The 27,972-nt window shown below is 47.3% G+C and overlaps 1 protein-coding gene and 1 pseudogene across 6 annotated transcripts in view; one reads left to right on the plus strand and one right to left on the minus strand.

Moving 5' to 3' along the window:
- The first annotated feature begins 299 nt into the window (after positions 1–299).
- The window catches only part of SEMA4B (semaphorin 4B), a 97,320-nt gene continuing 69,647 nt past the window's right edge, over positions 300–27,972 (plus strand). For 4 of the 6 annotated variants that reach the window (XM_055556521.1, XM_055556522.1, XM_055556517.1 and 1 more), the window contains exon 1: positions 300–712. Coding sequence is in view for 1 of the 6 variants with exons in the window: in XM_055556519.1 (XP_055412494.1) it covers positions 652–687 (36 nt within the window). In the remaining 5 variants the exon portion in view is untranslated. The remainder of the gene's footprint in view (positions 713–27,972) is intronic. The other 2 variants (XM_055556518.1, XM_055556519.1) reach the window with 1 other exon arrangement.
- On the minus strand, positions 20,858–21,204 carry LOC129634351 (60S ribosomal protein L30-like; annotated as a pseudogene).

Here is a 27,972-nt window from a genome sequence, read left to right on the forward strand (position 1 = left end):
CAGGGGTGTCCAGAAGGGAGATGCACAGAGAGCCGCCTTTGGAGTTTGGACATCCCTCATTCTCTCCCCCCACCACTCCCACTCTGCCCCCAAACTCAACCTTGAATCCTGGGTACAGTGAGCAAGGCAGTTACCCAGATTCCTGAGCAAGGTTTCCTCTTGGCATCCAGACCCAAAGTGATCAGGGAGGCCACGAGTGTTGAAATAGCCTGGCAGGAGGAATGCTGAGTCTGTATTCCTGCCAATGGCAGGCACAGGATGTTCCAAATACAGCCTGGTCCTTTGCTCTGCGTACAGATGAGTCTAGATTCTGAGGGGCCTGGAGCTTACACAGTTGGATTGGCCGAGGAGGGGATCCTTTCTGAGAAAATAATACAAAATTAGGGAGACCCTTGGAAGGGGTCTATGTGAGTGAGGGATCCTGAAGTGTAAGCTTCAGACAGAGTTATGTATGGAGAAGAAAGTGAAATAGGATGAGGAGATAGAGCTTACGGAAGGGGAAGCTACTCTAGACTGGAGTAGTCAGGAGAGGCTGACGTCTAAGCTACAAACCAAACAACAAGGAGCCGGCCGTGAGGCCACAGGTGTGAAGAACATTCTGAGCAGAAGGAACAGTCAGTGCAAAGTCCCTGGGGCTGGATCAGGCTTGGAATGGCGGGACCGCAAGATGAGTGTGCCTGGAGTCTGGTGAGCCAGGGGAGAGGGCTGCGTGGTGAGTTCAGGGGACGGGGCAGGGGCTGGTTCCTCTTGGGCCTTCAAGACTTTGTACTGCTACTGCTGCTGCTGCTAAGTCGCTTCAGTCGTGTCCGACTCTGTGCGACCCCATAGATGGCAGCCCACCAGGCTCCCCCATCCCTGGGATTCTCCAGGCAAGAACACTGGAGTGGGTTGCCATTTCCTTCTCCAATGCATGAAAGTGAAAAGTGAAAGTGAAGTCGCTCAGTAGTGTCTGACTCTTAGCGACCCCATGGACTGCAGCCCACCAGGCTCCTCCGTTCATGGGATGTTCCAGACTTGGTAAGGACTCTGTTATTCCAGGATCTGCGGGAGGCTATTGAAAACTTTTAAGTGAGACTAAATATAAAATCAACATTATAGGGATTCCCTGGTGGTCCAGTGGTTAAGACTTCAATGCATGGGGCAAGGGTTCAATCCCTGGTCCAGAAACTACGATCCCTCATGCCCCAAGGCACAGCCAAAAAATAAAAATAAATAAACTAAGGAAACTTTATAAACCCAATTCCAGTCTCATGTACTTAGGTGTGAAATATATATATTATAATTGTTTTTCAAAGAGCTTCATAGTAGTGTTTCCTGGTGGCTCAGAAAGTAAAGAATCCACCTGTACTGCAGGAGACCTGAGACCTTTCCCTTGGTTGGAAAGATCACCTGGAGAAGGGTATGACAACCCCACTCCAGTATTCTTGCCTGGAGAATCCCATGGCCAGAAGAGCCTGGCGGGCTACAGTCCGTGGGGTCACAAACAGTCAGACATGGCTGAAAGACCATTAAAAAAAAATGGCTTGCAGAAAATTCCAGAAAGAGGATGGCCAATGGGGTGGAGGGTGTGTCAGCAGGACCTGGTCCTTCTAGGTCTGATGGTCAGAGGGGCAGCCCCCAGGAACACCCCCCAGGAACAGAGGGGTGGTTCCTCCCACCTCCTACCATGTCTCTTTCCCTGTTACTGTCACTCACGGTCACCCCACGGGGCCCTTGGGGAGCAAAAGGGCTGATCTGTGTCTGCCCTGCCGGATGTCACAGTCTGGACAGCTTCTGAAGCCCTGGGTCGAACCTGCGGAATAGAGACAACCTCAGAGAGCCCTTGTATGTGTGCATGCAAAGTCGCTTCAGTTACGTCTGACTCTGTGCAACCCTATGGACTGTAGTAGCCCTCCAGGCTCCTCTGTCCATGGAATTTTCCAGGCAAAAATACTGGAGTGGGTTACCATGCCCTCCTCCATGGGATCTTTCCAACTCAGAGATAGAACCCACATCTCTTATATCTCCTGCTTTGGCAGGCAGATTCTTTACCAGTAGCACCACCTGGGAAGCCCCAAGGTCCCCTTAGCAACCCCTGAGGACTCTAGGAGTGAGCGTCCTTGTTTCCAGAATATCTGACAGCCACCACCTTTGGGTAGAAGGGAAGGACGCCCTCTGAACAACTGGCTGCGAACTGGCTGGGACATGTGGTCTGGCCATGACCTCTCAACCTCCAGAAGGCCAGTCTCCATAGGAACCTCTGAAACATGCCGCCTAGGGGAAGAGGAAGAAAGAATTGCATTGTTGCAGGTCGTTAATGAATAGATCTGCCCTGTGGCGAGGAGGGAGGAAACGTGAAGTGGGAAGAGAATCTTCAAGTCAGGGAAGGAGGTGGGCAATGGGGGCGGACCATCGGTGGATGCGGTGTATACCGGGGAAGCCTTGGCCTCTCCGCCAGGTTCCTCCTTCCCCCCACTGAATCCCCAGGGACTCAGGGCCTCCCTGGACAAGGCCAGGACAACATTATTGGACATCCTGGAATCTAAGACAAGAAACCAGTCAACATGGTAGTCTAGCGATTTGGGACTTGGGAATGGGAAGACCCAGGAACTGGTCTTGGTGAAGATTGAAGAGTGGTCTTCCAGTGGGGTCTGCTGCTGGAGAGGATTTGGGTTTTAACACTGAGTTTGAGACAGCCAAACAAAGGGCTTCCTTAAAAAAAAATTTTTTTTTAGTGTATTTATTTGGCTGTGCCAGGTCTTAGTTGTGGCATTCAAGATCTTTAGTTGCAACATGTGGGAGCTATTACTATTTCCGTGACCAAGGCTCTAACCCCTGGCACCCTCCATTGGAAGCTCAGAGACTTAGCCACTGGACCACCAGGGAAGTCCCCCAAAGGGCTTGGGGCCAAGTTACAGAGGTTCTTATGGGGCCTGGAGGAAATGTTTGTCCACACTTCAAGTAATGAGACAAAGAGGAGGGGGGCGGAGGGGAGGGGGGAAGTTAAACTGTTTTTTAAAAAAGAGAGAGAGAGATAAACACCTTCAGAAACTTGAGAAACTGGTTAACTAGTCATAGGATCCCAGCGGGCCTGCCTAAGAGGGAACAATAGTTGAGGATTTCCACCCCCTCCAAAAAACAAAAACAAAAACCAAAACACTAACCGACCAACCAGCAAACAAAGAAACAATGGAGAGACCCTGGAAACAGCGCTTGTGGCTGGACCCTTTACCCCAGCAATGACGGCAGTCCACAGTGAGACCCTGCCCCCAGTCAACAGAAAATCAAGGCAGACAAAGCCTATCTCTGGAGCAGTATAGCAGCAGCCCTTGCGTTAAGCTCATTGTGGGCGAGACCAACAGGTTGAAAAGGCTCTGAGGCAGGCAACCTGGGTGGGCCCCAGGAAGACAGGATTGTAAACAAGTAGAGGAAACCTCAGGCTTCCCAGGTGGCTCATTGGTGAAGAACCCGCTTGCCATTACAGGAGACAGGTTTGGTCCCTGGGTGGGAAGATCCCCTGGAGGAGGGCATGGCAATCCGCTCCAGTGTTCTTGTCTGGAGAATCCCATGGACAGAGGAACCTGGTGGGCTACAGTCCGTGGGAGTCATAGTCAGTGACTAAACACACACACACACACACACACACACAGGTTCACTTCTGTAAAGGAAACCTCATTTCAGTTCCCTTTCTTGATTAAGACAAAGCTCCTCCTGGGATGGGGTGGGGCAGTTGGTCAACAAAGGGCCAGAAGGTGGCAGTGTCTACTCAGGGAGGGGCGGTGGGCCCGCCCACAGGCAGAGTCACCCAGGCGTGCCGCCCCTTATGGCCCCTTGGGCTGATCCCAGCCCTTCAGGCCTTCCTCCCTTGGCCTGGAGATGGTCTGCCCACGAGGTAAATTCAGGCAGGGACCAAGTGCCCAGGCCGTGAGCTGTGTGCCAGCTGGGATGGCCCTGGCCCTTGAGATCCAAATAGAATCTCCTCTCACTCCCGTCACAGGAAGTGGGACCCCTGGCATCTTCCTCACTGTTTCCCCGGGCTCAAGCGTTCAAGACGCCTTGTGTTCCAGGCCCCGATGGCCGGAGTCCAGTACCACTGCCTCCCCAGCCCCTTCCTCTCACTTCTCCATCCTCTCTCTCCTCTGCTGTCCACCCATCCCGGACTCAGAGTCAGGGAAGAAGAACAAGAGAATGACAAACGTGGGTGAGGATGTGGAGTAATTGGAACATTTTTCCCCCTCTTTGGTGCACCGTGTGGCTTGAGGGATCTTAGTTCAATCAGGAATTGAATGTGGGCCACAGCAGTGAAAGCGCTGAGTCCTAACCACTGGACCACCAGGGAATTCCCATAACTCTTTTGTGTTTTATTGAGGCATGACTTGATGTAAAATATTATATAAGCTTCAGGTGTCCAAAATAGTGATTCACAATTTTTTTAAAATAAATTTTATTTATTTATTTATTTTTGGCAGTGCCGGGTCTTCGTTGCTGTGAGGGGTTTTCTCTAGTTTCAGCGAGTGGGCGCTGCTCACTAGTTGCGCCGGCAAACTCCTCATTGCAGTAGCTCCTCTTATTGCAGAGCATGGGCTCTAGAGCATTTAGGCTTCAGCAGTTGTGGCACATGGGCTCAGTAGTTGCAGCTCTCGGGCTTGGTGTGCACAGGCTCTATAGTCGTGGCACACCGGCTTAGATTCTCTGTGTCACGTGGGACCTTCCCAGATTGAACTTGTGTCTTCTGCATTGGCAGGAGGATTCTTTACCACTCACCCACCAGGGAAGGCCATGATTCACAACTTTTAAAGGTGGTATTCCATTTATAGTTATTTCAAAATATTGGCTGTATTCCCTGTTTCCTACAATATATTCTTGCAGCTTATTTATTTTATACGTAGAAGTCTGTGCCTCTTAATTCTCTGCCCCTATCTTTTCCCTCCCCTGTCTCCTCTTCCCATAGTTAACCTACTAGATTATTTTCTATGTCTATGAGTCTGTTTCTCTTTGTTATATTCACTAGTTTTTTTTAGATTACACATATAAATGATATCGTCTGACTTATTTCACCTAGCATAATACCCTATAGGTCCAACCATGTTGTTGCAACTGGCAAATTCTTTCCTTTTTATGGCTGAGTAATATTCATTATGTTGTTGTTGTTGTTTTATCCTACATCTTCTTTATCCATTCATCTGTTGATGGACGCTTGTGTTGCTTCTATATCTCGGCAATTATAAATAATGCTGCTGTGAACATTGTGGTGTGTGTACTTTTCAGATTAGTGTTTTAATTTTGGGGGGAGGTATACCTAGGAGTGGGATTGCTGGGTCGTTTGGCAGTTCTTATTTTAGTTTTCTGAGAAACCTCAGTGTGGTTTTCTACATTGACTACACTAATTTATGTGCCCACCACTGGTGTATGAGGATTCCCTTTTCTCCACATCCTCACCATTTATTTGTGTCTTTTTGATGATAACCATTCTGACAGATGTTTGGTGATATCTCATTGTGGCTTTAATTTGCATTTCTCTGATGATTAACGATGTTGGGCATCTTTTCATGTGCCTGTTGGCCATCTGTAAGTCTTCTTTGGAAAAATGTCTTCAGATCTTCCACCCATATTTCAATGGGGTTGTTTGGGAGTTTTTTATGTTGAGGTGTGTGAGCTCGTTATGTACATTTAATATTAACTCTTATTGATTATATCATTTGCAAATATTTTCTCCCATTTAGTAGGTTGTCTTTTCAGAAATCGGAACTTTAACACACTGTTGGTGAGAATGTAAAATGATACAGCTGTTGCAGGAGGGGGGACCCCTTCCAGGGCCCGGAAGTGGGCTCTTGTCTAACACTCGGAAATGAATTGTCCGAAGAGACACATGCGCTGACAAAGCAAGAGATTTTATTGGGAAGGGGCGCCCGGGCAGAAAGCAGTGGGGTAAGGAAACCCAGGAGGACTGCTTTGCCATGTGGCTCGCAATCTCGGGTTTTATGTTGATGGCATTAGTTTCCAGGTTGTCTTTCGCCAATCATTCTGACTCAGGGTCCTTCCTGGTGGCACATGCATCGCTCAGCCAAGATGGATGCCACTGAGAAGGATTCAGGGAGGTGGTCGGACACGTAGTGTCTCCTTTTGACCTTTCCTGAACTCTTCCGGTTGCTGGTGGCTTATTAGTTCCATGTTCCTTACCAGGAGCTCCTGTCATAAAACAACTCACGCAAATGGTTACTAGGGTGCCTGGCCAGGGGGGGGCGGTTTCAGTCAGTGTGTTTCCCCTAACACAGCCACTGTAGACAATAGTATGCTACCTGCTACCCTGCTAAGTTGCTTTAGTCGTATCCGACTCTGTGAGACCCCATAGACGGCAGTCCAGGCTCCCCCGTCCCTGGGATTCTCCAGGCAAGAACACTGGAGTGGGTTGCCATTTCCTTCTCCAATGCATGAAAGTGAAAGTGAAAGTGAAGTCGCTCAGTCGTGTCCGACTCTTAGCGACCCCAAGGACTGCAGCCTACCAGGCTCCTCCGTCTATGGGATTTTCCAGGCAAGAGTACTGGAGTGGGGTGCCATTGCCTTCTCCAAGACAATAGTGTACCAGTCCTCAAAAATTAAAAGTAGAATTACCATATGATGCAGCAATTCCACTTCTAGGTGGATACCTGAAAGAATTGAAAGCAGGGTTTCAAAGAGATGTTTGTATACCCATGTTCATAGCAGCATTAATCGTAACAGCCAAAAGATGGAAGCAACCCAAGTGTTTACCAATGGGTGAATGGATGAACAAAATGTGGTTATACTGGTGAAGGACCGGGAAGCGTGGCGTGCTGCAGTTTGTGGGGTCGCAAGGAGTCGCACACAACTTAGTCACTGAACAACAACAACAACACAATGGAATGTTATCAGCCTTAAAAAGGAAGAATATTCTGATGCGTGCTGCACCATGGATTAACCTCGAGGACAGTGTGCTAAGTGAAATGAGCCAAACATCGTACAGTATGTTTCCACTTATATGAGGTACTGAGAATGGTCACATAGACAGAAAATAGAATGGTGGTTGCCAGAGGCTGGAGGAATGGAAAGTTACTGTTTAATTGGTACAGAATGTTGTGTGGGGAAGATGAAAAGAATTCTAAAGATGGAATGGGGTGATGGCTCTGAACAAGGAGGATGTACACCTAGAAATGGTTAAAAACATAAATTTTATGTTATGTGTATTATGTGGGTTGCCATTTCCTCCTCCAGGGGAATCTTCCTGATCCAGGGATTGAACCCACATCTCCTGTGTCTACCTGCTGAGCCATCAGGGAAGCCATGTATATTTTACCGCACTTGTTTTAAAAAAGGTCCTTTGTCCCTGCCACTGGGGATTTCTCACTGGACACACCTCCCAGGCTGAGGCTCCTGCTATTTTGTTCTGGCCCCTTTTCATTTTTCTGATCTTCTCCCCTGTCTTCTTCTCTCTGATGGGGGGTCCCTTTCCCCCAAGTTCCTGTTAAGACCCCAGTAAAGCTGTTCAGTTCCTCCAATGTTTAACCATGTCCCTGGCACCTCCCCTTCCTCAGCCGAAGTGACTGATCCAGATACTCACTGAAAGAATAACAGTTCTCATGCTGCTAAAGGCCGTGGAAATGTGGCATCTGGTGTGTACTTTGGGCCCCTGAAGAATTGAGTCGTCCAAGTCCACAATTGAGATGCCATCTTCTCTCCACCAGCTGCCAGGCTGAGGATAGACCTGGGGGCCTTACTTTGTCAGAGTAAAGGCCTCTCTGGGCATCCTTTTGGCAGCTTGCAAACAGGCCCTGATGGCAACATTCCATCTGTCTGAGCATCGGGGATCAAGCCTCAGAAGCGCAGGGCCTGGGCATAAAGCAGAGAATGAGGAATCCCCAAGCCCAGGCCAGGTGGACTCAGTGTGGGACGAAGTGACTGGGGACCAGAACCACAGGAGTGACAGGAGGTGTTGGAGGACTGCACATCAAGAAAGTCTGCACCTCTGTGTGTGTGTGTGTGTGTGTGTGTGCCTGTGTGTGTAGACATCCCTGGAGAGGTCTTGGGGGTGGGGAAGATTAAAGGAAAAATGGGGAAGCTCTCCCCCTGGATGATTATGACAAATCCCCGCAGGGAAACAGACAGTGCCTCCCAGGCATAGATCTCCAAAGCAGAGGCAGGAGAGGGCCCCTGAGAAGTCTTCAGAACAAAAACTTCCACTTGATAAGTGCTTACCAAGTGCCAAGCGCTAAACACTAACGTGCTTAGTCACTAGTTATGTCCGACTCTTTGCAACCCCATGGACCATAGCCCATCAGGCTCCTCTGTCCATGGGGATTCTCCAGGCAAGAATACTGGAGTGGGTTGCCATGCCCTCCTCCAAGGGATCTTTCCAACCCAGGGATTGAACCCAGGTCTCCCACACTGCAGGCGGATTCTTTACTGTCTGATAGTAGCTTCAACTATTCCCGCTACATGCCAGGTTGGCTGTGTTCTAAGCCAGCTAATAAACTTGCAGTGCCAGCCAATTAGGTGATTTAAAATAGTCTAGTAGCTGCATGTTATTTTATTTATTGTTTAAGAAATATAAACAGGGGACTTCCCTGGTGGTCCAGTGGTTGGGACGCTACATTTCCACTTCAGGGGGCTCAAATTCGATCCCTAATCAGGTAAGTAAGAGCCCTAACCCTAACCCCCTCAAAAAAAAAAAAAAAAAGGTTATCTGGGGACTTTGCTGGTGGTCCATTGCATTGGTTAAACTCCGAGCTTCCAATGCAAGGGTCACAGGTTCAATTTCTGTTCAGGGAGCTAGGATCCCACATGCTGTTTGGCATGACCAAAAAAATTTTAAACAGAAAGAAATACAAACAGACATGTATGTTAATACAAGCATGTATGAAGAAGAAAAGTGAAAGTGTTAGTTGCTCAATCGTGTTCAACTCTTTGTGACCCCATGGATTGTAGCCCACCAGGCTCCTCTGTCCATGGGATTCTCTAGGCAAGAATACCGGAGTGGGTAGCCATTCCCTTCTCCAAGTAACAAATATGTACACCTAATGAGTATATGGGAGATATCCAGGGGAAAATTAGTAACTGCTCGGTATTATTAAAAGTTTTTTTTAAAGTGAAAGTAACTCTAAAATATATTCTATTTAACCTAAAAGATGTAAAATATTAATTATCTGTGAGATATTTTGCATTCTCTTTTCTTATTAAGTCTTCAAAATCCAATGTGCATTTATACTTAGGGCACACCTCAGTCTGAAGAAGCCACATTTTCAAGTGCTCCATGGATGCAGGTAGCTGATGGTTACTCTACTGGACAGAATCGTTTAGATATATTAGTATTAATTCTCAATATAAGCACTTTAGCTACATTAATGCACTTAGCCCCCATCCTCATGTTTTGTTATCCTCATTTTACAGAGGACAGAAGTTCTTTGTCCAAGGCCACCCAGGAGGAAGGTAGCTAAGTCGGGATCTGAGCCACCAAGCTCAGCAAGTGCAGGATGGGGACCTGGTCTCCTGTAAATAAGCACTCTGGCTGTCACCGCTCTGTGTCTCCTCTCCCTTAGGACATAAAGTGAAAGGCGGTCTGCTCTTACTCCCTCTGCTTTACAGAGCAGAACAGAGGCTGCTGGTGGTGGTTTACTCGCTAAATCATGTCCGACTCTTGCGACCCCATGGACTGTAGCCCGCCTGGCTCCTCTGTCCAGAATGCGATTTTTCCAGACAAGAATACTGTAGTGGGTTGCCATTTCCTTCTCCAGGGGAATCTTCCCAACCCAGGGACTGAACCTGAGTCTCCTGTGTTGCAGGTGGATTCTTTACTGACTGAGCCACCAAGGAAGCCCAGAACTGAGCATAAGAGAGGCTAAAGGGTCTCGCCCTGTAGGTGGCCCCAGTGTGATCTGAACCTACGTGGAGCGAACACTTGGGAGACATCATTTCACACTGCAGTGAGTGTCAAGGAAGGAAAGGGTGTGGCTATTTGCATCCCACCCTGAAGGTTAAATCTGCTTTGAAACGTTCAGTGGAAGGACTTTCTTGGTGGTCCAGTGTTTAATATGCTGCCCTTCCACTGCGGAGGGCACAGGTTCGATTCTTGGACAAGGAACTAAGATCCCATGAGCTGCTGCTTGGCCCCACCCCCCCTCCCAAAAAAAAAAAAAAAGTTCAAAGGAAAAATGACCCCATGGCTCAAAGTAGGAGTGAGAAAGCTCTTTAGACCATTTTCTACACCATCATTTTAGATGGCTGCCTGAAAGTCATTAAAACAATGCACCATCATCTATTTCAGCAGCCCCTAGTTGAGGACAATTTTTCACAAATATGAGTAGCTCTGTGATGAACATTCTTATACTTTCCAGTTTGCCAATAAGGCAAAAAGATTTTAATCTCCACTACTTTGTTCATTGTCTGACATTCAGGGTGTATAGGAGGGAGTCCAGTGAACTCAGCAAGCCTCACATGTCCCCATGCATAGAAGAATCCCTGAACTTGGCCACTTACCTGTATGTTCATAACTTCACTTTCTCATCGCACAGGCTCGTTTCACCTGTGTCCAACACTTGGTTCCACCTAGCTTCCTGTTCTCTGATGTGCTTCTGCTCAAGAGGACACATTTCTGGGCTACAAGGTCAGCCCAGGATGCCCCCGCTACGGTGTGCATGCTCAGTTGCTCAGTCGTGTCTGACTCTTTGCAACCCCGTGGACTGTGGCCCACCAGGCTCCTCTGTCCATGGAATTTCCCATGCAAGAATACTGGAATGGGTTGCCAGTTCCTCCTCCAGGAAATATTCCCAACCCAGGGATGTAACCCATGTCTCCTGTGACTTCTACCTTGGCAGAGGGATTCTTTACCACTAGCTCCACCTGGGAAGCCCCTCTCCTAGGGCGCGTTATGCAAAAAAGATACTTATGCAGCTCTTCCATTCCACCTTGCTCTCTGGAGAATCAGGATAGACCTCCATGGAGCCTTTGCCTCCTGTTTCGTGGAAATGTTTGTTCTGGTTCCTGGTTTCTTCTCAGTTTCCATCTCACTGCCCTTTTACCCTTCAGTCAGGTTTTATCTCTTACTCGATGGGCACTTTGTTTGCTGACAGGATCTCAACTGAAACAGTGCCATTAATTGCCTTTCTATGTTTTTAACTAGAAAGGAAATTCAATTAGGGTACATGAATATTGGAAAGGGAAGACACAACCCCTGCCCCATTTATGACCAGGCATCTTTCTCTTACTTTTGCTCAATTTCTAAAAGGGTCTGGGGCCCATTCAACCCTGAATATTCATTGGAAGAACTGATGCTGAAGCTGAAGCTGCAATATTTTGGCTACCTGATGGAAAGAATCAACTCCCTGGAAAAGACCCTGATGCTGGGAAAGATTGAAGGCAGGAGGAAAAGGGCAGAAGGGCACAACAGAAGATGAGATGGTTGGATGGCATCACTGACTCGATGGATATGAATCTCAGCAAAGTCTGGGAGATGGTGAAGGACAGGGAAGCCTGGCATGCTGCAGTCCATGGGGTCACAAAGAGTCGGACACGACTTAGTGACTGAACAACAACATCAACAACGTGGACCCACCGGAAAATCAGAACTATGCCTGGAGGATGAGGTGGGCCTGAGTGATCACCAGATTGGACCTTGCACTGTCTGCTCTTTTGAAGACTTTTTCAAAAGAACCACCCTTCTCTTTGTTCCTCCCTTTCTCTTCCCTGCCCCAGGGGCAGACTTTCTACTCAGGACCATTCATCAGGAAGAGACCCGCCTTTAGGGCTCTGTGAATACTCTCCAGTGCCTGTGTAGGTGGATGCCAGAGGCAGCTTGTAGTAAAGATGCCTCATCTTGGCTCTGCTGGATCCTCTGCTTGCCCCACAGGCTGAAGCTCAAATTTCAGCTAGGAAAAAAAAAGTTACAAATTACTTCCTAACCCCATGCCTTTCTCATTACCAGCAGTAACCTCCAGTGTGAACATCTGAAACGCCAAGAACTTATTGTATTGATTGCCTTCTCCCTCTTTTTAACGACACGGTGTATTCATCTGCTAGTGTTACTGTAACAAATACCAGAGACTGGGTGGTTCAACAACAGGAATTTATTTTCTTACACTTCTGAAGCTCAGAAGTCCAAGATCAAGGTGTTGGCTCCTTCTGAGGCTTCCATTTGCAGATGGCCATCTTCTCCAGTGCTACGCACTGGTCATAGCAAACACCCTCTTCCAACAACACAAGAGATGACTCTACACATGGACATCACCAGATGGTCAGTACTGATGAAGGAGGAAACAGACAGAGCTGGACTCCATCTTAGGCCAGGCTGTGAACATTAGGGTACATGCATGGTCACCCTCCCAATGGACTCTGAACTTGGTGCCCAGTGTCTATAGAAATGGCATACCAATGGTAAACCAGACCCCCTGATAAAAGAGCCTCAGGACTTGTACTTGGACTCTCCATTGCCTAAAAGAATATGCTAATTATCTCTGTCACAGAACAAAATCATAAATTCCATTATGTTTATTGGGATATGACCATAGGCCTATTGATAAATATCCACTGTCTATCTAGTCTTGTGACACATGAATCATGGGTTAACTTTTATTGTATCTCTCTTTTACCTTGTCCAGTCTAGCTTCAAGGAATTTGGCGAGGTGGGTTTGAGCAAGTACACTTAGGGTTCATAAAGTTTTCACAAAAACTGGTCGGGGTCCTTGGCTAAGAGGAGACTCTGCCTTGGGCCCGCCGGTGTAATAAACTGCACTCCACTATCTGCATTGTCCTTCTGAGTGAGTTTGTTTCCGGGAACGCGTGGCTACGTTTGGTGCATTGGCCGGGAAACTCCTCACTTTGAGGAGACAAGTCCCATTTGGGACTACTCCGAGGCCTTGCGGCTTGAATCTTCTTGAAGCGGGAAGGAGCCTCGCCCTTCTGGAAGGATTCTGCATCTCAACGCCCGGACCTTTCACGTCAGCAGGTAGTGGACGGCAGCAGGGGAACTGAGCGCTCAGGTGATGAGGAACCCACCCAGCAGGGTGGAAGAGGGTGCCTAATCACCCCCCTGGGAGGGACTAAAAGGGGCACGGACCCACAGGAGCCTGGAATAGGCAGGCGGCAATTGCTTAGTACACAGGCTGACGAGCGTGCTAGGGCTTAGGAAGGGAATTTGCAAGGTCTTTAGGAGGTATGTCCACGCCGTCTCAGGGAAAATTATCACCAGCGATTGCCAGGGGATTTTTAGGATAGGAAACTGGTCCTTGTATGCTCATATTCTGCCCTCCCCCAGGAGGTGTCCCGTCTGCTGTGAAATTCTTGACCCCTCGGAATTGTCAGGCTAGAAGGAGGGGGGTACGTAAGTGAGTATGAATTGGCTTTCCGGAGACAGCCTGGGACACGGGATATTTAACCCATCTGTGTTTTCATCCGCACCTGATCAAGCCCACCAAGGCAGAATGGACTTTAAGGGAGAAACAGTCTTGGACCACGTGGTGCTCTGGTTCAGCCTTGCTGACCAGCAGGTGAAGACACGCCGATCCCCCTTCTCCCTCTGGGATCTGGCAGGATTTGGACGAGGATGACCCGCCCCTCCCCCATACTGGATGATGACGCGCCACCGGCCCAGTGCCCCACCAGGACCGGAGGCCGTCTTAATGCCCGATCCAGGGCCAGGTGAAGTTCCTGCAGCAGCCGCAGCTCCTCTGCCAGCTCTCCCAGAGGTCATAGAGCCGCCACCTCCGCAGGCTCCAATCCCGGTGGCAGAAGCCTCTGGCCAACACTTCCAGGATCCGGCTCCAGCCCAACCGCCCAAGCTATACTCGTCTGTCCCGGTGAGTACTGACAGGAAGGGGAGGGAGACATTGAAAGTAAGCCGAGACTGGTGGGCTGCCGTCTACAGAGTCACACAGAGTTGGACACGACTGAAGCGACTTAGCAGCAGCAGCAGCAGCGCTCTGCCAGAGAGCCGGAGGGACCGAAAGAGAACAGACCAGAGATCTGCAATGCCAGCTGCTGCTCTGGAAAAGTCTATCTTGGGCCTTCCGGAAAACCTCCTCTGCCCCAGGGACAGGACAGTCCCTCAACCGGTCCCAACCGAGGCCCCAGGCCCCGTTACAGCCAAACCAGTGTGCCCAGTGCCAAGGTTTTGGCAACTGGAAGAATAAATGCCCTAAGGCAAGGAAGGAAGAGGAAGCTCCCGCATTTGTGGGGCTTGCTGACTTGGAAATTAAATAGGGCTGCCGGGGCTCAGAGATATCAGGTCCCCGAGGGCCCATGGTAACCTTAAAACTGGGGGACCAAAACATTGACTTCATGGTGGATACAGGAACAGAACTATCAGTAGTAACAAAACCTGTGGCACCATTATCCAAAAAGACTACCGCTGTAACTGGGGTATCAGGAGAAGAGATGGTTAAATCGTTTTGCCAGCCCAGAAAATGTCAGATGGGGGGCACCAAGTGATTCATGAATTCCTCTACATTCCTGAGTGCCCAGTACCCCTGTTGGGAAGAGACTTGCTCTCCAAACTAGGAGCACAAGTGACTTTCTCCCCTGAGGAGAGGCCCACCTTCCGGACGGACACTATGACTTATTTGCTCTCTCTCTCAATACCACCCCAAGATGAGTGGAGGTTGCATGAGCCTCCGAAGGAAGAACCGGGTGGGCCGGAAGAGCATGAGAGAGAGCTAACTCAATTATTCCCTGAGGTCTGGGTGGAAGACAACCCTGCCTTCCCCCAGGCTGGCTAAACATCAAGCCCCAGTGATAATAGAACTCAAACCAGGCACCATCATGGTTAGAAAGCGCCAGTACCGCTACCGATAGAGGCCTGGGCCGGCATACTGCCCCACATCAATAGATTAAAACAAGCGGGCATTCTAGTAGAGTGCAGTCAGCTTGGAATACGCCAATCCTGCTAGTCAAAAAGGAAGAAGAACAGGACTATAGGCCTGTACAAGATCTCAGGCTAGTCAACCAGGCTACTGTGACTTTACACCCCATTGTTCCAAACCCCATACCTTAATTAGCCTCCTCCAGCCGAGGACTAAAGTTTATACTCGCCTAGATCTCAAGGATGCCTTCTTCTGCGTACACCTTGCCCCAGCGTCACAGCCCATCTTTGCCTTTGAATGGGAAGATCCACTTGGGGGCACCAAGCAACAGCTCATCTGGACTCCTCCACAAGGGTTTAAGAATTCCCCAACCATCTTTGGGGAAGCCTTGGCTTCTGACCTGGACTCATTCCATCCGAAAGAGTATGGATGTTGGCTCCTACAATACATGGGTGACCTGCTGCTGGCTGCCGAAACCAAGGAAGAATGTTGGGAAGGGACAAAAGCACTGCTCCAGCTGCTGATGGAAGCAGGTTACCGGGTGTTGAAGAGGAAGGCACAGATCTGCAAGGAGGAGGTAAGGTATCTGGGGTTTGTGTTAAAGAAGGGCACAAGGTTCCAGACCCTAGTTGGGTCCTGTATACTGATGGCACTAGCCTGATAAAACAAGAACAACGGCTGTCAAGTTAGCCAAAGCAGAAGGGGCCATCAAGACTGAAAAGGGATGGTGGGAATTGCCAACTGGCAAATTATTGGTACCAGAGGAGCTGGTACACACTCTGGTAAGCCAAATACACCAAAGCGACCCACCTAGGCCATGCTGCCTGCTCACAGGTTAATGCTGCCTCTCGGCACAGACAAAAACCTCCAGGTATTCAGCTGAAAGGCACGCTGCCCTTTGAACACCTGGGCGTGGACTTCACTGAAATGAAACCTCACCGACACTACCATTACCCGCTGGTCATGGTCTGTACGTTCACGGGGTGGGTTGAAGCTTTTCCTACCTGAACTGAAAGAGCATCAGAAGTAGCCTGGTGCCTGCTTAGGGAAATAGTTCCCAGATTTGGATTTCCTACCAGCATTGGATCAGACAATGGCCCGGCTTTTGTAGCTGATTTAGTACAACAAGTAAACAAAACTTTAAACATCAAATGGAAACTGCACACTGCATACAGGCCCAGAGTTCTGGGATGGTGGAATGAACCAACCGGACACTTAAAGAGACTCTCCAAGTGGATCACAGAGACTGACTGCTCCTGGGTGGACTTGCTTCCGACGGCTCTGCTCAGACTCAGGATGACCCCACAGTCCCAAGGCTATTCTCCATACGAAATTGTGTATGGGAGGCCCCCTCCCATAATAAAATAGGTATCAATAAATTTGCCTCAGGTAAGGGGGGATAGGATTTCACAGCAGATGGAACTGGGTAAGGTAATAAATCGGGTAACTAAGTTTGTACAAGAAAGGGTGCCATTCTCCCTTGGGGAACAGATTCATGGGTTTACACCTGGTGACCAAGTATGGGTCAAAGATTGGAAACATGATTCACTAGCCCCTCGGTGGGAGGGCCTATACTGTTACTCTAACTACCCCTACTGCAGTTAAAGTTGCAGGTATTGCCCCTTGGAGCCATCATACAAGGGTGAAGAGAACATACCACGCAGACCCAGAAAACGCTGAGTGGACTGCACAGACGGACCCCGCTGACCGTCGAGAGAACAAGATCATCTTTAAGAAGAAGGAAAAGAAGATCCCAGACGAGCCCCTTGAGGATGAAACCACATAATCAACTCCTGCTGCTTGGTCTCATCAACGTGCACATTCCTACGTGTCTGTGATGGATGGAGTTCCTTGGTGGGTGTCACCACTCTGCCAAGGAAATTTTAAAGCATTCTGCTTTTTCTGGGACACAATCATAATCTCTCCCTGGTCTCTGGGTGTAAGCCAGACCTACAGTCAATAGACTCGGGTCATGGGGTTCCATTTGATATAAATGCCAGTGTAACAAAAGCCTAACCTACAACAAGCCCCGGTAAATCCACCTTATTTACATGCTAGGTGGACAAGATCTGTGTTTCAGTGGTATGAGTATATTGCTGCCTTATTCATGCCCGCTATAAGGACAACAGATATTATGATTAAAGTAGAGGCCTTGACTAATTTCACAAAACAGGCCCTCCTAGATAGAACAAAAGCCATCCAAGCCTTAAATGAAGAGCAAATCCAAATGAGAAAAGTGGTAATTCAAAACAGAATGGTTTTGGACATACAGCTGCTCAAGGAGGGACCTGTGCTATAATTAAGGTTGAATGTTGTATATGCATTCCTGACTTATCTGGCAATGTATCAACTGCTTTAGATGACATGAAAAACCAGGTAAAAGCAATGTCAAATGAAAACATTCCTTTCTGGACTTTGGTCCTATCTTGGGTGAAGGGCGATTGGTGGGAAACTATATTGTTGTAGTTGCCTTGATAGTTCTGCTTTGTGGACCCTGAGTTTTACAATGTATTCAATATATGCCTATGAATGATGCTCATAATATGAGTGAAGAGCATCAAGGGGGCGAATGAAGGAGGAAACAGACAGAGCTGGACTCCATCTTAGGCCGGGCTGCGAACTTTAGGCTACACACATGGTCACCCTCCCAATGGACTCTGAACTTTGTGCCTGGCGTCTATAGAAATGGCATACCAATGGAAAACCAGACCCCCTGATAAAAGAGCCTCAGGACTTGTACTTGGACTCTCCATTGCCTAAAAGAATATGCTAATTTCTCTGTAACAGAACAAAGTGGTAAATTCCATTATGTTTATTGGGATATGACCATAGGCCTATTGATAAATATCCACTGTTTATTTAGTCTTGTGACACATGAATCATGGGTTAAAGTTGATCGTATCTCTCTTTTACCTTGTCCAGACTAGTTTCAAGGAATTTGGGGAGGTGGGTTTGAGTAAGTACACTTGAGGTTTATTAAGTTTTTCACAAAAACTGGTCAGGGTCCTTGGCTAAGAGGAGACTCTGCCTTGGGCCCATTGGTGTAATAAACTGCACTCCACTATCTGCATTGTCCTTCTGAGTGAGTTTGTTTCCTCGAACGCGTGGCTACAACACTGAAATCAGATTGATTATATTCTTTGCAGCTGAAGACAGAGAAGTTCTGTACAGTCATCAGAAGCAAGACTGGGAGCTGACTATGGCTCAGGTTATGAACTCCTTATTACAAAATTCAGACTTAAATTGAATAAAGTAGGGAAAACCACTAGGCTATTCAGGTATGACTGAAATCAAATCCCTTATGCATATATAGTGAAAGTGACAAATAGATTCAAGGCATTAGATTTGATAGACAGAGTGCCTGAAGAACTATGGACAGAGGTTTGTAACATTGTACAGGAAGCAGTGATCAAAATCATCCCCAAGAAAAAGAAATGCAAAAGGTAAGATGGTTGACTGAGGAGGCCTTACAAATAGCTGAGAAAAGAAGAGAAGCAAAAGGCAAAGGAGTAAAGGAAAGGTATACCCATCTGAATGCAGAGTTCCAAAGAGTAGCAAGCAGAGATAAGAAAGCCTTCCTATGTGAACAATGCAAAGAAATAGAAGAAAACAATAGAATGGGAAAGATTAGAGATCTCTTCAAAGTACCAAGAATACCAAGGAAACATTTCATGCAAACATGGGCACAATAAAGAAGAGAAACGGTATGGACCTAACAGAAGCAGAAGATATTAAGAAGAGGTGGCAAGAATACACAGGACTATACAAAAAAGATCTTAATGACCCAGGTAACCACTATGGTGTGATCGCTCATCTAGAGCCAGACATCCTGGAATGCGAAGTCAAGGCGGCCTTAGGAAGCATTACTATGAACAAAGCCAGTGGTGGTGATGGGATTCCAGTTGAGCTATTTCAAATCCTAAAAAATGACGCTGTGAAAGTACTGCAGTTTCACACATGCCAGCAAATTTGGAAAACTCAGCAGTGGCCACAGGACTGGAAAAGGTCACTTTTCATTCCAATCCCAAAGAAGGGCAATGCCAAATAATGTTTAAATTACCTCACAATTGTACTCATTTCACATGCTAGCAAGGTCATGCTCAAAATCCTCCATGCTAGGCTTCAACAGTACATGAACCAAGAACTTTCAGATGTTCAAGCTGGATTTAGAAACAGTGTAGGAACAAGAGATCAAATTGCCAACATCCGTTGGATATTAGAAAAAGCAAGAGAACTCCAGAAAAACATCTACTTCTGCTTCATTGACTACTCTAAACCCTTTGACCCTGTGGATCACAACAAACTGTGGAAAATTCTTCAAGAGATGGGAATACCAGACCACCTTACCTGCCTCCTGAGGAACCTGTATGCAGGTCAAGAAACAACAGTTAGAACCGGACATGGAACAACGGACTGGTTCAAAAGTGGGAAAGGAGTATGTCAAGGCTGTATATTGTCACCCTGCTTATTTAACTTACAGAGTACATCATGTGAAATGCCAGGTTGGATGAAGCACAAGCTGGAATCAAGATTGCTGGGAGAAATATCAATAACCTAAGATATGCAGATGACACCATTCATATGGCAGAAAGCGAAGAGAAACTAAAGAGCCTCTTGATGAAAGTGAAAGTGGAGAGTGAAAAAGCTGTCTTAAAACTCAACATTCAAAAAAACAAAGATCATGACATCCAATCCCATCACTTCCTGGAAAACAGATGGGGAAACAATGATTGACTTTATTTTCTCAGGCTTCAGAATCACTGTGGAGAGTGATTGCAGCCATGAAAAACCTAAACAGCATATTAAAAAGCAGAGACATTATTTTGCCAACAAAGGTCAGTATAGTCAAAGTGGCATTTTCCAGGAGTCATGTATAAATGTGAGAGTTGGACCATAAAGAAGGCTGAGTGCCAAAGAATTGATGGTTTCAAACTGTGATGTTGGAGAAGACTCTTGAGAGTCCTTTGGACTGCAAGGAGATCCAACCAGTCAATCCTAAAGAAAATCAGTCCTAAATATTCATTGAAAGGACTGATGCTGAAGCTGAAGCTCCAATACATTGGCCACCTGATGTGAAGAACTGACTCACTGGAAAAGACCCTGATGCTGGGAAATATTGAAGGCAGGCAGAGAAGGGGACGACAGAGGATGAAATGGTTGTATGGTATCACCAACTCAATGGACATGAGTTTGAACAAGCTCTGGGAGTTGGTGAAGGACAGGGAAGCCTGGCATGCTGCAGTCCATGGGGTGACAAAGCATTGGACACGACTGAATGACTGAACAACAATATCTTCTCCCTGGGCCTCCTTCTATGAGTATCTGTGTCCTAATCCCCTCTTCTTAGAAGGACAGTGGCCACACTGGAGTAGTGCTGCATGCCTGCTAAGTCGCTTCAGTCATATGTGACTCTTTGCAACCCCATAGGCTGTAGCCCCCAGACTCCTCTGTCCATAGGATTCTCCTGGCAAGAATATTGGAGTGGGTTGCCATGCCCTCCTCCAGGGCATCTTCCCTACCGACTGGTCTAACCATGTCTCTTATGTCTCCTGCATTGGCAGACAGGTTCTTTACCACTAGTGCCACCTGGGAAGTGTGGAGTAGGGTCCATATTGGAGTAGGGCCCACCCTAATGACCCCCTTTTCACTTAAATACCTACTTAAGGCCCTTTCTCCAAATCCAGCCACATACTGAGGTACTGGGGGTTAGCACTTCAGCATATGAATTTGAGGGGTGTGGCTCAGCCTGTAACACGTGTTACATTTCTGTGATTACAAAAGCAACATATGTTCACCATAGAAAATTTCCAGAGGTGAAGAAACTAAGGTAAGAATCTCTGTAAGGGACTTCTCTGGTGGTCCAACTGAAGCTGTTTACCTTCGATTGAGATTTGAACCCATGTGCCGGGTCTCAAACCCAGCTAAAACCCAGATTGGAACTTGAACTGAGCCAAAACCCACAGTTTTCAAACTGAGATCACAGACCTGGTTACAGGCTCAGGTTCTTTTTTTTTTTTTTTTTTTTAAAACAAGCTCTTTCTTGCCAGTTTTATTAAAGAAAAATTGTACATGAGTCACTTTTCACCAGTCTGTTCTGGCATGCTTCTAGTGATATCAGAATCATCTGGATCAATCATAGCCAGTGTGCATACTCTGTAGTACTTTTCACATCTGTGCCCAATTCAATATTATTGCCATGGTAGTGATGGACACCAGTTTTGGCCAACATGGCATAATATTCTATTTCAGATTTCCTCAAGGCTGAGCAGTTGTTGGTGAGGATAACCGGTTTCACTTTGCCTTGTCTGATCCTTTTCAGAGTCTGCTTGTACCCCAGCACGTACTTTCCACTTTTCATAACCAGTTGGAGCCTAGAGTTGATTGACTCCAGTGACTTTTTCGTCTTCTCGGTGGCCACCATCTCCCTGCCTTAGGTGCGGGATGCCTCCAACCAAGAGCAGCCACCAAGACGGCCAGGGAGTGAGAAAGGCCAGGCTCAGGTTCTTGATGTCTCATAGCAGAAAGAATTCAGTGAGAGACAAAGTGATAGGTAACAAGTGAATTTATTCAGAGAGAAACACACTCCACAGAGCATGGGCCATCGCAGAGGGTGAATACAGTGGCCTCAAAAGGGGTTGTGGTTAGCTTTTATGGGCTGGATAATTTCATAGGCTAATGAGTGGGAGGATTATTCCAACTATTTTGGGGAAAGGGAGGGGATTTCCAGGGGTTGGACTACTGTCTGCTTTTTGGTCTTTGATGGTCAGCTTTGGAACCATCATGGCACCTCTGAGTGTGTCATTTGGTTGCTGACTGAGGATCAAGGTCTAGTCAAAGTTGACTTGTCTGCCATCTTGGACCCATTTGATTCCAATTGGTCTATGTTGTGTCCTTGGGCTATGTCATTCTTTCGAAAATTCTGCCTGGCCCCCTTCCCTCCTATTTTACCATGGCTAAGACTCTGTGCTCCCAATGCAGAGAAAAACTAATTCTGACTTCATGTTGGAACTGTTTCTTTGACTTGCTTTTCGTGGCTGTTGTTATTATCATCATACATAATGGCCTGCCTCAGAAAACCCAGCCCCTCAGCCTGACTGTTGGACTAAAAGTGACTTTGTTGAGCTCAGTCAGTCAGTTCAGTCTCTCAGTCATGTCCGACTCTTTGCAATCCCATGAATCGCAGCACGCCAGGCCTCCCTGTCCATCTTCAACTCCCAGAGTTCACCCAAACTCATGTGCGTTGAGTCAGTGATACCATCCAGCCATCTCATCCCCTGTCGTCCCCTTCTCCTCCTGCCCCCAATCCCTCCCAGCATCAGAGTCTTTTCCAATGAGCCAACTCTTCACATGAGGTGGCCAAAGTACTGGAGTTTCAGCTTCAGCATCAGTCCTTCCAATGAACATCCAGGACTGGTCTCCCTCAGGATGGACTGGTTGGATCTCCTTGCAATCTAAGGGACTCTCAAGAGTCTTCTCCAACACCACAGTTCAAAAGCATCAATTCTTTGGCTCTCAGCTTTCTTCACAGTCCAACTCTCACATCCATACATGACCACTGGAAAAACCATAGCCTTGACTAGACAGACCTTTGTTGGCAAAGTAATGTCTCTACTTTTGAATATGCTATCTAGGTTGGTCATAACTTTCCTTCCAAGGAGTAAGCATCTTTTAATTTCATGGCTGCAATCACCATCTGCAGTGATTTTGGAGCCCCCAAAAATAAAGTCTGACACTGTTTGCACTGTTTCCCCATCTATTTCCCATAAAGCAATGGGACCAGATGCCATGATCTTCGTTTTCTGAATGTTGAGTTTTAAGCCAACTTTTTCAGTCTCCTCTTTCACTTTCATCAAGAAGCTTTTTAGTTCCTCTTCACTTTCTGCCATAAGGGTGGTGTCATCTGCATATCTGAGGTTATTGATTTTTCTCCCAGCAATCTTGATTCCTGCTTGTGCTTCTTCCAGCCCAGTGTTTCTCATGATGTACTCTGCATAGAAGTTAAATAAGCAGGGTGACAATATACAGCCTTGACGTACTCCTTTTCCTATTTGGAACCAGTCTGTTGTTCCACATTCAGTTCTAACTTGCTTCCAGACCTGCATATAGGTTTCTCAATCTGACCCTGCCCACCTGTGACTGGCTGTATGAAAGAAGAGATTAACACACCCTTCCCCAAAGCTGGCCATTCTCGGAGATGTTTTGCAAGACTGATGGCCCTTTTTATTTACTTCCTCATTGCCTCTCCATCTTTATTCTGCCTTTTGATTTTAGTTCCTCATCATTTCTTTCTCTGGCTCTATAAAAGAATCTGGCATCCAGACCTCAACTAGATGGTTATTTTGAGACTTTAGTCTGCCATCTTCTCCATCTGTGGGCTTTCCAAATAAAGCCGTATTTGTGGTAACCCAAGGACTAAAGAGCAGATAAAACCAAGGAGGGTCTTAGAATGCAGGAACAGAAAAACCAACCCTTATTGTCCTTCTGCCCCCCATGTTGTAACTATTAACAGATTTCGGGTCCTCCTGAGCAGTATAACCTGTCTCCCCTCTTACCCTATAGGGAGAAGATATTTGCCTTACTCTTCCCCCACCCAGTATACGTCCCTCATCCAATCAGCAAATGACCCACAAGACCCCATCCCACTCCTTGTACCCTGGGTATAAAAGTGGATTAAGGACCCCTGTTCAATATCAGTTATCCCTTGAACTCGTCCACTGTTCTAACAACGTCTCCCTCTCATTCTGTCTCACGTCTGGAAATTCTTTTCCAACCTGCGCCCAGACCACGACAATATTCCTTGCCTCAACAGCTCGTCACTGACTGTGCTTGACTTTAGGTAAAAGGGGAAGTATGTTTTCCTTACATCTTCCTACTTAGCTGGATTTTCTGAAAGTGAAAGTTTCTCAGTCGTGCCTGACTCTTGCGACTCCATGGACTCTACAGTCCATGTAATTCTCCAGGCCAGGGTACTGGAGTGGGTAGCCTTTCTCTTCTCCAGGGGATCTTCCCAGCCCAGGGATCAAACCCAGGTCTCCTGCATTGCAGGTGGATTCTTTACCAGCTGAGCCACAAGGGAAGCCCAAGAATACTGAAGTGGGTAGCCTATCCCTTCTTCATGGAATCTTCCCGACCCAGGAATCGAACCAGGGTCTCCTGCATTGCAAGCAGATTCTTTACCAACCGAGCTATCAGGGAAGCCCAGCTAAATTTCCTACATTTTCTTAAATGAGCTTATAAACTTATATTACCTTTTTTTTTTTAAGTTACCTTTTAATTAATTAATTTATTTATTTTTCTGGGCCATGCTGTGCAGCATGTGGGATCTTAGTACCCTGACCAGGGATCAAACCCTTGCCCTCTGTACTGGAAGCACAGCATGGTCTTAATCACTGGACCACTGGAGTCTTAACCACTGGTCCCTGAGCTTATATTATTTTTTATAATGGAGGAAATAAACAAATGTAATAGAACATTGCCAGGGAGGACAATGAAAAGGAGCTTTTGTTTAGAACAAAGAGATGAAAGGAAGAGCAGGCCTACACTAGATGCTGGGAGTGGAATCCAGGGAGGAAAATGAAAAGGAGCTTTTGTTTAGAGCAAAGAGATGAAAAGAAGAGCAGGCCTGCGTTTGATGCTGGGAGCAGAATCTTGGAAGGTCGGAACCTGTCAGCAATGAGACCTTTGCCTTTCAGACCTGGAGAAGTGTGCGAGCAACTCAGGGAGGAACTAGCTCTTAGCTATCCCCAAGGTGGGTTGGAGAGTTTGTAAATGAACCTCTAGTTCCTTGAAACAAGGTCTGTTGTGCTGCGAGCTGTGCGTAGTTGCTCAGTCGTGTCCAACTATTTGCGACCCCATAGAATGTAGCATTGGAGAAGGAAATGGCAACCCACTCCAGTGTTCTTGCCTGGAGAATCCCAGGGACGGGGGAACTTGGTGGGCTGCCATCGATGGGGTTGCACAGAGTCGGACATGACTGAAGCGACTTAGCAGCAGCAGCAGCAGCAGCAGACTGTAGCCCGCCAGGCATCTTGGGATTCGGCCGAGGAATCGAACCGGGGTCTCCTACATTGTAGGCAGATTCTTTACCAGCTGAGCTACCACGGAAGCCCCCAGGGTCCTTTGGCCTGGACTAATTATATCCCTCCCACTGAGAAATGGGACTCTGATTCAGTGCCTGTGGTCTTGGAAATATTCCAACAGAAAATGAGCTGGAGGGTTGGAGAGAGTGGAAAGGCCATTCTTGATTTTAAAAGGGAAGAAAATGGGGACTTCAAACATTGAGCCAGAGGGCTGAACAGGAATAAAGGGGTGATTTGGGAAGGCCTGGAAAAGGAAACGATGATTCCTGGGAGCCAGAATGGGTTCATCATCCCCAGCTCCATAGCACCCTTGGCTTGAAATGCTAAAAGCAGATATCCTGGATTTAGTAGGTCTCCAAACAGACTTCTTATTGTTGTCTGGTGGTGGAGAGGCTGAAGTACAGAGCAGATACCAGTATAATTCAGTCAGATGGTAGCAGATTGAATTATCAGAGCCCCCAAATTAGTGGGTTGATTGATGTCAATGTCTATGTTGGCAACTTCCCTGGTGGTCTAAAACTGGCCTAAGACTCTGTGCTGCCAATGCAGGAGATCCAGGTTCAATCCCTGGTCAGGAAACTAGATCTCACATGCCACAGCTAAGGTTGCTCGTGCTGCAACAAAGACCTGGTGCAGCCAAGTAAATAAATACAAATATTTTAAAAATAAGACTCAAACTCCCAATGCAAGGGGCACGGGCTCGATTCCTGGTTAGGGAACTAAGATCCCGCATGCCGCTTGGCACCCCCCACCCCACAAAAAAAAAACTATGTCCAAAAGCTCTGTTCTGTTCAACAATTGTAACCAATTGCTGGGGATTAGAGGTATAGCAGAAAACAAGAAAGATACACCCCTGTCCTCACGAACTTTATAAACTAATCTATTCATTTATCAAGGAAAGTTTTTGTCTTAAAGGAATACAACTATTTCTTTTACCTCACTGAGAGAAGTGTATGTAGCTCATGTAACTGTGCATTCTTGGTTTACAAGACCTGATTGCCGGACAGGTGGGACAGGTTGCAAACCTCTGCACACAGGTGGAGCCCAGCAGTGCCCTAGAGCAGGATGACAGGGCAGTGGGTCCACGGAGGCGACACACAAGTCGCTGCCCCAGGCACAGTCCCGAGCTGAGTCCACTGTCTCCCTCACTGCAGGAGACCCCGTGCCTGGCTACCCAGCAGCCATTTCTCACCCCCTTGGTTTCTGAAAATGCCGCAAGCCTCTCGCCTCTGGTTTTCACCTCTCTTCCCTGCGTCCATATGCCTCAGGGAATGTTGCCCCCAGCCTAGGAGTGATGAGTGACCCCATCAGCCTAAGGGAAATCCTATGCCCCTTGAGGTGGTTGGTTTGGGACCACTGTGACCAATATCCTGAGGAAAAGTCTAGGGAATGAGGAAGGGTGAACTTCTGGAAAGTTTTTTCTGCTAAGAGAAAGCCACAATGCACTGGTTAGAGATGTTTCCATCAGCAGGTAACAGAACATACCTCCTTCCACCTACATACCAACAAATATAGTTTAGGAGTGAAGATACTCAGTGAGCTATATACAAAGTCTGGAGGTAGGTGGTTCCTGGCATTGGTTTGGTGGTTCTAGTAATACAAGGATCAACATTCCTGTGACTGTCTTTGTCTTTGTTTATGGTGTCAAGAAGGCTGCCACTCCAGCCATTCTGTCCATACTAAGACAGGAAGAAAGGGGCTATGCCCATGACACTTGTGTTTTTTTTAGTTTATTTTTGGCTGTGCTGGGTCTTCGTTGCTTTCTCTGGCTCCTCTCTAGTTGGCAGAGAACAGGCTTCTCACTGCAGGGGCTTCTCTTGTTGTGGAGCACAGGCTCTAGGCACACGGGCTTCAGTAGTTTGGCTTGAGGGCTCTAGAGCGTGGGCTCTGTAGTTGTAGCTCATGGGCTTAGTTCCTCCATGGCATGCGGGGTCTTCAAACCCATGTCCCCCTGCATTGGCAGGCGATTCATAAGCACTGGACCAGCAGGGAAGCCCAACACCTGTGCTTTTTCTAACCACATCTTTCCCCAAAAGCCCCTCACATGTTCCCACCTTCATCTCATTGGGCAGGACTGTGTCTCATGGCCACTCCTCACTGCAGAGCAAACTAGGCAAGTCAGTTTCTTCTTATCCAAAGGAAAAACAGGATGGGACTTCCCCGGCAGTCCAGTGGTTAGGACTCGGAGCTTCCACTGCAGAGGACCCTGTTTCCAGCCCTGGTCAGGGAACTAAGGTCCTGCAAACCGCTTGGTGCAGCCGAAAAAAAAACAAAAAACAACAACAAAGAAGAAAACAAAGAAGAAACAGAAAAGGGAGAAGGGGGTTGGGAAATAGAACTGGGTTAGGTACAAACAGAAAGTGACACTTCGCAACATTTCAAGGTCGGGAAGCTGCTGCTGCCCTCTTGGTTCCACCCTGAGCAGGAAGCAAGCCCTGACAAAGCCAGAGCAGAGAGATGGAAAAAAACCTGCATCCAAGGTCAACAACCTGAATGGAAAATGAGCAAGGGAGTGAAGACAAAGGTCACAGAAAAGGAAAATCAAGTAGCCCTTAAGTATATGAAAAAAAGCTTAATTCGCTCATCGTAAGAGCACTTAAAATTAAAATGACACAGTTACACCACTCTTCCCCTATCAGATTGGCAGAATTCCAAATGTTTGACAATACATTTTGTTGGTAAGGCTGTGAGAAAGCAGGTGTTTCCATGCATGAAGGGCAGAATGGTACAATCTCCAATGTCAGGGAAGGAGTAAACAAAGAGGCGCATGAATTTGGTCTTTCCGTCCTCACTGAGAGGCTGTATCAGCTTACCTGGAGACCACCCTCCTGTGGGACTTCCTATTAAGTGACACAATAAACGTCCTCACTGATTCAACCGGCTGGAGTAGGGTGTCTGTTACCGAGAACCAAAAATATCCCGAATCATGCCCTGCCCCCCACCCTGAGGCCAGGAGCAAAGTTGGATCTGTCCAGAAGCCAGATCACAGAATCTCACTGGGTCATCCAGGGACTAACCAGATCCAGACAGGTATAGGTCCAAATGCTGAGATCATCGCTGACAGCAAAATCTCGCCCAGAGAATGAACTGGGAGCTGTTTCAAAAGCAGT

The sequence above is a fragment of the Bubalus kerabau genome, chromosome 19 (genome assembly GCF_029407905.1).
Source record: "Bubalus kerabau isolate K-KA32 ecotype Philippines breed swamp buffalo chromosome 19, PCC_UOA_SB_1v2, whole genome shotgun sequence".
Classification (NCBI taxonomy): domain Eukaryota; kingdom Metazoa; phylum Chordata; class Mammalia; order Artiodactyla; family Bovidae; genus Bubalus; species Bubalus kerabau.